The sequence below is a fragment of the Nannospalax galili genome, unplaced genomic scaffold (assembly GCF_000622305.1).
Source record: "Nannospalax galili isolate Female #2095 unplaced genomic scaffold, S.galili_v1.0 scaffold553, whole genome shotgun sequence".
NCBI lineage: Eukaryota > Metazoa > Chordata > Mammalia > Rodentia > Spalacidae > Nannospalax > Nannospalax galili.
The window spans coordinates 5,681,538-5,691,131 of NW_008336313.1; the positions used below are offsets into that span (position 1 = coordinate 5,681,538).

Sequence of the window (9,594 nt, forward strand, 5' to 3'; positions counted from 1 at the left end):
CTACTTTTCTTTGGGTCTTTTTACCCTAACTGCCTAGCCAATTCCTACCTCCTATTCTTATCACACCATCCTCTGAACAGGTTACCCAAATTACCAATAGGGACTTGGGACACAGACTGCTCTGGCTTCTGTCTGGGCCAACTGTAGGGTCTTAAACACCCAAAAGAAAAGCATAACCAAAGATTAAAGGACCAATATAATTCTTTAAGGGTCCACGTGTATAGCTAAAGGCTACATAACAAGAAACAATGCCAGACAGGAGATACCTTCTTTTGAGTTGTTGGCCAGGGTGGCCCAAGAGACTCCCAGACAGTAACCCAGCACAGAACTGGGAAAATGAACAGCAGATCCCAGTCTTAGCTAAGGAATATTCGCAACTGATTGCTGCTGGATGAGGAAGAGCTGATCTTCCTAAAACAAGGAACTCTAGACAGGCTGACTAGATTCAGCAGATGGACAAGCACTGGAGAATGGCTGGGGGCACCGACAACACAGTGGACAGTAACAGGGATGACAGAGTATATGGGCTCCGGGGAGGGGGGGCAGGTTATGGGAGGGTGCCATTTGGAAAATGGGTATATAGAGAAATAAGACTGTGTGGGATGTTCTGTATGAAATACCCACAAAAACATCAAAAAATTTAAAAATGAGTTATACTGAGGAAGAAGCATAAAATTGGTTTCATGTAAATCCATGCTCAGCTGCCAAGGATCTCAGAAAGTAAGTGACTGTAGCTAGTAATAATCAGATACATAGAGATTAGAGACATATGTACAAACATCTAAGTGTTCGTAGCATTAAAATGAGTTTTTCTATATGAAACAGTATAAGATCTTTTTTAAAGGTTCAAACCTCCTTCAATTTTATGTCTTACAGGGTTTATACTGAGTTCAATGTTGTATAACTGTATTAATTCAACTGTGAACCTAAAATTTTACAGCCAATTTTGAAAGAGATGCATCTTTGCTCTGGAAATTGTTATTGAATGTTAATGCTGTAATGAAATGTTTCTTCGAATCATGTGGTTTTTAAATAAATAATTTAAAAAATTTAGTACCCTGAGAGATAGGGGCAGTATAAGGGAAATAAGATTGTAATTGAATTTCCATGGGGTGTACACTGGTACCATCCTTCTGAAAGCAATCTGTTAGAAAGTACTGAAGACTTGAAAGTAAGCCATGGCTCAAAAAGCAACTCTTACTCTATGACATCTTTCTTTAAACCAATAAGGATCAGTTTAATAGCTATTACACAGCTTTCTCTAGCTAAGGTTTTTGCTAAAATCTATCAAAATTAAGAAGTTGGCTCCTTCACATGTATATTTGTGTGTATGGAGAGAGGCTCTTTAGAAGCTTGCTACGGATCAAAATCCTCATTTTTATGAGTTTTAAAAACTTAAACTTTTTGTTATAAACCAAAACAAAGTATCCATATTGAGCTCATTTTCTGATTTCTAAAGACTATACATACTCTCTTTATAATTGTGTTTTGCATACTGCCCTATTGAATCTGGAATTCTTTAAACGACTTCAGCCATCCTTGACTTCCCATTTGACTTCCCATCTGGTCTTATTGTTCTCAGTGCTTTCAGAGTATCCAGCATGATGCTGGCCACTTAGTAGACATGTAGCAAGCTTCTTTCTTTCCTGTCTTTATCCTTTTAGACCCAGCTCAACTGTCCTTGCCTCTTTGAGACTAGCTCCCAACTTCCCTGGGCAGTTATGAGCCCCTTTTTCTTTCTTCTCCCATAGCAACACACACATGTCATCTGTGGTGGTGTTTTCCCTCTAACCACTTGCTTCTTCTTAGAGGATCCTGTTATCTTTGTGACCAGCACAGCCAGTGTGCAGAGTATAGCAGGGAAGGAACTGTGAATGTCCATATGAATGAGTGGATCAATTAATTTCTCTATTCTAACACCTTCTCCTTTTAGTTCATAAAAATAAGCTTCTTTTAAACATTTTTCTCTTTGAGGGGATATGACTTTAAGAAAGAAGGATACATTTTTCTCTTCGAGGGGATATCACTTTAAGCAGGAAGGATACATTTTTCTCTTGGAGGGAATATCACTTTAAGAAGGAAAGGATACATTTTTCTCTTTCATAGAGTATCACTTTTAGTAGCAAAAGATCTCAAAGCCTAGATGTTACAAGACTAGAGATTAGAGGCAGTTTATTATAAGGCTTTATATAACAAATTTTGGAAATGTTTATACAATTCCATTATCTATAGACTGGCTTTAACTGCTATTTTAAGGAAGAAAAAGCCCTCTGCCTTTCACAGTTTCTGCAGATGATATGTTTTGGCAACAGTTCATCCTAAGAAGGATTCTGGCAGCTTCCCCAATTTACTGAAATTTGTGAGAGCAGTATAGAGTGTGGAAGTGTTTATGTGTGCTTCACTCGGCTTGTTTTTCTAAAGACGGGGTCTCCTGTGTCTCTGGCTGGCCTGGAACTTGCAGCACTGCTCCTGTCTCTGCCTCTGGAGGGCTTGTGTTGCAGGTGTGCATCGCCAGGCACAGCTCTTTGTTTTTTGATTTTTTTAATTTAAAAATTTAACTAATAAATAAAAATTATACATTAACTGTTTTCTTTTTTCTTTGGTGAGGAGGGTGCCAGACTGAAAGCACAGAGGCGTTGTTTCTACTCTAAATAAGGAACATCGTGGTTTTCTTTTATGTAGAAATGAAAGTGAAATCTAGAAATCCTGCTAATCATGACAAAGTGCTCGAAAATAACTACACCACACCCTTGATAGCATAGATAAAGCATCGGCTTTGAGTAGCACAAACAAACACTCTCTCCGCTTGGAGTGTTCTCAGTCTCTCTGGGTGTTCTCATTAATCTTGGACGGATATAAACTCCAGGTAATTTGACTAATTCTCATGCTGGGTAAATTCTATCTCTCTCAGAGCTCTGATGAATAGTAACAGTTCCTACTGAGAAAGAGCAATGGTACTGTGTGTGGTGCTAACCTGCTTCATAGCTGTGGCTCAGGAGAAAATGTTTTATACTTGGAAGACAGAAAATCTCAGCTGAGACACTGTCACTTTGTTTTCCAAAGCCTCAGTTTTGTCAACTACAAAAAGGGCATAATGTTGACCTCTCAAAATTTTAAGAAATTACCACAGTAAAGCCAGTGGAGATGTTTCATAAACTGTTCCATGCTTGATTTTTAAAAATGCAAGATATTGGGAATGAGGAGAAAAACTTAAAACTTTTAGGTGAAAGCAACACATTTTTCATTCACCATATTAAGCTTTCAAAAAATAATGTCCCTTGACTGTACTTATTGGGAAAGAAAATGGAAGAATACAGTCCAATGTGCTTTCTCTTCTGGGTAGTGGAAACAGCCTTTCTTTTATTTTTACTTTCTTACTTGTCCATAATGATGATGAATTAACTTGCAGTATTTTAATTTTTAAGAGGTAAAAGAAGCCAAGCTCGCTTAAATGTAAGTTAAGCCACCGCTGCCCCAGCTGGCACCAAGGCAGTGCTGGGCTTTGCTCTGAGTGTCTTCATTCTTGTTCCAGCTTGGGGCCCAACTGAGCTCACAAGAATTCTGCTCTTTCAGCATCTTCTAACACCTGTCACTGCTCTTCGGCTTAATCAGCACCTTGTGGTAAGGACAAACTCAGGTCAGTCAGGGCATGCTCTGGGTCACAGCCAAGAAAAATGTCAACCCTGGTTGAGGGAGCCAAGAGCTAACGGTTTAGGGGTTCAGTTACATTTACCAGCCTGGGCATCTCAGGAGCTGCCCTGATTTCTGCCCCTGCCAGGTGACAGCCTAAACATGGGGTGGTTGGAAAACAGCACTGCACTGTGGAGTTCTCTCAAAGTATGAGCGTGTCTGTCTGCCTATCTGTTTCTCATTCCATTTCTATCTCTCCCCTATTCCCCTGAACATACTGTTTTCTCTGTCTAGAAATTTCCATATACCCCTATTAGCCTGGCTAAGATTTCTGCAACTACTTTGACCTCACCCTCATTTAGGATGGCACCCTTGACTCACTCTGTGCTGTTGTGGTCATTTCCCATGATCACACCCTACTCCTTACTATGTGATATGCCCACAGTTGACAAAGGAGAGTTCTCAAGAAGGGTTTGTCAATAGTGGCCAGTTCTGGCTGCCTGATTGGGAGACTCTACCCACAGTCTCATCCTGCTTACTTCCTCTGATCAAATAGTGTCACCTGTAAAAGATGGCCCCACAGATGCTTCTCCAGGACACTCCAGTCCCAAGGGGGGGTGTCCCCAGAACTCCCAGACTCTCCACTTAGCACTGCTGCACTGCCTCATGACAGTCCTGGAACTTGGTTTCCTTTCCACAGAGTGCCTCTAGAGGGAGGTACTAAGTGCCTGGAACTGTGTCTTAACATCACCTTATATACTCAACAAACAAGAATCAGTGCTAGCACGTCCCAAAGAACAAGACATGTCTCCTATCCACACAGATGAGGAGGCAGGCAACAGCTTACCTGAGTTAAGTCTAACTTGGGTCTAAGCCTATTCCCAATGGGCTATCTCCAGACAGGGGATGTTGCCATGTTCTCCGGAGGCTTTGCCTTATTAGAAAATGTACTCAGAGGCTATGCAAGCAGAATAGGCTGAGAACCAGATAGAATATCTGACCCTCTGTGCCATACAGCCAGTCAGGCACGCTGAGTAGAAAGGTCCTGGAGTATCTGTGGTGAACAATGTCCTCTTGGGAGAAACCAGACCCTAACCAGGTAATTACAAGTATGCCAAGTGCTAGAAGTTGGTGCAAAGAAGTCTACACACGGAAGGTTTCTCTTAAGAAATTAAAATGAAATATATTCCATGATATATTTCTTCAGGTTATCATTTCTGTATGATACATTGTCACTTATATAGATGGGATAAGGAAAAACTATAGCTAGCCCCTAGTTGTAAAAAGATCACACTTTACTAGTATATCCCCAACTGACACCAAGTTCATCTTCAGCCAGATTTCCTCTCCCTCTTTCCCAACCTTTCCATTTTCCTAAAGAAGGATTTTAAAAAATAGTGATATTCTATATATTCAGTGACTTAACCTTGAATTTCCTAACAAAACCAAAGTGGGTTGGAACTGACACTCTGCCACTGTGTGTATATGGGCACATCACTATCCACAGTCAGAGGAACAGCCAGTTTGGCACCATGGAATCAACTTAAAACAACAGGACCATGATCCTTCCCAGCTCTTCCCCCAACTCTTACTCCTAACAAAAAACACATTTATCCCTGGCACATGTAATGCTAAAGACTGAGGGCATGTCACTGGCTGTGTGTTTCTGATAACTATGTGAGAAAGTTGCTGTTTCTGCACGATGAACAAACAGGTATGTACTTGGTAAGTCAACTGCCATAGTACTGCAGGATTATTCTTTAAATGCTACTGGTTTGTTTTACCTCTTGAGCCAGAAGTCTGACTCATTTGCACATCTTTTCTTTTGTAAAAGCTTGATTCTTCCCATAGAGATCTTGGGGTCCCCAACCCTGGACTCTGGAGTGGGAATGGGGCTGAGTCCTCACAAGAATCCCATCTCACTACAGGAGGGAAGGATTCTCTACTATGTGTTAAAGGAAAAAAAAATCAACAAAAAATGTGCTGACTGTCACTTATGGAGCATCATACAGAAAATTACAAGTGACTTTTAGAGATCCTTCCAACAGCAGGAATCTGTTTGTCTAAATAGAAGGTGCCAAGGGAAGGGTGTACTTGCCCGCTCACTCAACATGTATTTGGAGAACATCTCTTCTACTCTGGGCTCTCTAGGAGGCTCCTGGAATACAATGGAAATTAGGTCAGATGAGCCCCTATGTTTATGGAACTTACAGTGGAGCCAACATAAATAACTGTAAATAAAATGACAGCTGTGGTGAGATCAACAAAGGATAGGTATATGGAGGCCTAGGAGGCAATACTCAAGGAATGGTACCCACTCTGGAAGGTCATGGATGCGTTCCCAAGAAAGTGCCTCTGCTATCACTTGGGAAACTACAGAAATAAACTACTTGCATTCAGAGACATTACATAATTCAAATATTTCAAAATTCAGAGAAATCACTACTGTCCACCCTATAAAAGAACTGCCAGGAACATTTACCAGCAAGGGATGTGGTGGGTGGGCAATAAGCCTGGAACTAAGGGACCACGAGTTTAGTTGAGTGAGCTCAGTTATGCTCAGGCACAGCACTGGAGATCCATACTATGTAGCCTGTTTATTACAATGTTTAACAATTTACCAATTTTTTAAAAATCTCTAACAAATTGTTTACCTTAACAATTTTCTTTTTTCTCAAAGACAGAGAAGAAGAACTGTGGAGTAGTCTTATGAGACATTCTCTCTTTGGACATACAAAACATCAAGGGGACGTTAGAACCATGGCTAGCACCAGGTTTTGTTGAATGGGTTAATAAGTGAAAACAAGCTTTATCAAGCAAGAGTCTAAAGTCTGAGTTTCATCCAAAAAAAAAATCAATTCTACAAATATAACATAAAGGACTTTTCCTAATAGATATTTTTGGGTATAAACATTAGGGGTTTAATTATCTACAACCTGATGTAGGTTCAACAATATTATAAAGCTTTCTCAAGCTAACCTAACTGCAAGTTCCACCAAGGAAAGCACAGTGCCCAGTTCCAAAAAAGGAATCATCCCACACACTCTTCCACTGCCAGGCCTGGAAGATTTGGGCTCATTTGGGCATGACTTCCATGAGAGGCAATGATGAACTCAGAAACATCTAGAAACTTGTGGCTCCCCAGAGGTGAGGGGCTGATCGGAGGTACCTATCAACAATGTGAAGAATGACTAGAGGAGCAAAGACGAGTACTCTGGAAAGGGCAAGACCTGAGAGCTGCATCTAGCATTTGAAGAGCTGCTGTGTAAGACAGCAGCAGCTGTGCTATCCTGTTTCCAGGCCTCTTCCTCATCAGTCAATGCCACTTCTCCGGCTGGGTCTAATCCTCACCTTGCCCAATGCTTCCCACATGGGCCTATTGGGTAAGATGTCACTATATATACTGTCTCTGTGTGTGCATGCACTGTGTGTGCGTGTGTGTTCATGTGCATGCGTGTGCACGTCTGTGTGTGTGTGTGTGTGTGTGTGTGTGTGTGTGTAAAGAAAGAGAGACACAGACAGGGAGACAAAGAGGCAGAGACAGAAGCTATGCTTTTGTAAAACTATGTTAATAGGGTCTTTATACTAGAATATTCTGGAACTTCCAAATTCCAATATCATTGTGAATATTTATGACAGAGAGGTATATTTAAGTTTCCCAATCTAGTTCTCATGGAACTAGTATTCTTCCATAATTCACACTCTGGGAAACTTGACTCTATAGACTTTTTTAACTAGGCTCAACATTGATATGGCCCACAAGGACACAAAACCACAACTTTGGACATAGCACTTGCATTCAAAGATATCTTCTTCCATAAAAAAGGGTAACTGGACTGGGGATGTAGCTCCATAGTAGAGTGCTTGCCTAGCATGCTCAAGGCCCTGGATTCAACCCCTAGCACTAAAAATAAAAAAGGAAAGGTTAGAAGAATGGCTGGTACCATGTCTGTATTGACTGGATAACATCGGGAATTTCACAGAAGACCATCTCACAGGTTCACTGAGCATTTGTGTAGCAGCTCACAAAATAACGCGGTACCAGCCACATTTTCTGAAGTAGGACAGGACTAAGCAGTGGTCTTATGTTCATTCATTAAAGACTCAGAATTCAGGGAAATCTAGTGCATTTTTTAGACATTGTACAACCCTCAAACTCACCCATCTTTCTTAATATCTCCTAATTCTAACAAGTCAATTCACTGTCACAGAGCACTGCCGCTCTGCCAAGCATGGCAAACTACTTAGAACTTCATAAGAACATGCCTCAGGTCTACCAGCTCATACTACTCACCATACCTCTGGGTTTGTAGGAAAGCAGATCAGTATCCTGTCCTGATTAACATAGGATGAACTGCACTCAGTTGCAAGGCTGAAAGAATGCTTGGTTTTTATTTTTTCTTTGCCAAAAGATGGCCACAGAGCAATAAAGGACAAAATATGAGTCCCTTTACTTCAAAATGTTGGGTAAAGAAAATATAAAAGATAGGTTTCCTGCAACCTGGCTAGAAATCAACACATGGGGAAGGGTCACATGCCTGCAAAGATGTTTGGAAGAGAGCAAGTGATACAGGTGGGATGGGACAGTAGGGACAGTCATGGAGGAGACCAAAGTTCATGTCAATATTTGGATTGGCAGAGATGAGAAGGGTCAGAGGTCACTCAGAGATTATATCCAGGACCCCCTTCCACCACACCACAATTTACACATATATCCTCATTACAAGGCTGTACTATTATTTTTCTTTATCTATTTTTATTTTATGTGTGTGAGTGTACCACATGCATGCAATGCCTGTAGAGGTCAGAAGAGGACCTCAGATCTCCTAGAACTGGAGGAATTGCAGTCATGTGGGTGCTGGGAACTGAACCCTGGTCCTCTGCAAGAACACTCAGTGGTCTTAACCCCTGAGCCATCTCTCCAGCCTCCACATGGCTGTACTTTTAATTTCTATATCACCTATTAACTTAGTTTCACCCTCATGGTCTTCCTTCATTTAGCCATGATAAATCCTAAGTTGTTGCTACAGAAAACTTTGGCCTATGAAAGAGAAAGATTTAATGCTGTGCCAAAACCTTTTCTTAAACAAAAACAAAACAAAAAACTGACTTGCTCCACCATATTTCTTTGCAGAAATGAAAACATTTGCTAAGGTTTCCTTGGCCACTAAGGAAAGAAAAATATGTTTATCATTGTTTAATCCCTAGAGACTCAATGTCCTTGTTGCCAAAGAGGCCCCCAAACTTCCTGTCTCAGTAGATGTGAGCCTCTGAAAGCAAACTGAGCCTTCCTGCCCAAATGTGCTCACCGCTTTTCAAATGTGTATACTTCACCAGGGTTGTTATAAATAAGTTGTGTCTTGATTTAGAGCTCACTGGCTCCCTCTGCTATTTCAGCGCTCTCGAAGCAGTCTAAACTTTCACCGGAGGCAGCAGTTGTGGGAAAGAAAACGCTAGCACAGGAGTAAAACTTACCAGTTCCAAAGCTCTCCTCCCCACAAAGGGACAGTTTGCTTGCATCCATCAAATTCCCAAAAAACTTCCAGCCAGTTGGGGTCTCATACAAAGCGATCTTTGTGGCATTTGCTACCCTTCAAAGGCATGAAATCAAAGTTACATCACAGCAGGACTGTGAGCAGGGCCACGTGACAGATAGAAAAGAGCAGTCATTATTGTAATCAAGGGTCCCATTTAGCATTGCTCAGAGGTAGACATAACTCTAAGATTGGTGAAAAATCATAAGAGAAAACTTGGGCACAATGGGCTCTTCTGTATGGATTCAGAGGAAAGCGGAGAAGAGGAAGAAGAAAGAATGAATTCAGATCACAGTTTAATACTTGAGAAAATACAGCAGCAGTAAAATATGCAGGGCTGCTTTGGGGGTACTTAAACCCAGGTATCTACTTGAACTTTCTGCTTTTGATTTTGGACAAATGAGGAATAATCATATATATATATATATTT

The 9,594-nt window shown here is 41.0% G+C and overlaps 1 protein-coding gene and 1 long non-coding RNA gene across 5 annotated transcripts in view; one reads left to right on the plus strand and one right to left on the minus strand.

Moving 5' to 3' along the window:
* The window catches only part of Pgm1 (phosphoglucomutase 1), a 61,015-nt gene that overhangs the window by 13,585 nt on the left and 37,836 nt on the right, over positions 1-9,594 (minus strand). For all 4 annotated transcript variants that reach the window (XM_008831070.3, XM_008831073.3, XM_008831072.3 and 1 more), the window contains one exon: positions 9,106-9,221. In XM_008831070.3, the coding sequence (XP_008829292.1) occupies positions 9,106-9,221 (116 nt within the window). The remainder of the gene's footprint in view (positions 1-9,105; positions 9,222-9,594) is intronic.
* LOC115070013 overlaps positions 998-9,594 on the plus strand; it is a 20,430-nt gene continuing 11,833 nt past the window's right edge. Inside the window, exon 1 of the long non-coding RNA XR_003849228.1 lies at positions 998-7,013. This is a non-coding gene — a long non-coding RNA (uncharacterized LOC115070013). The remainder of the gene's footprint in view (positions 7,014-9,594) is intronic.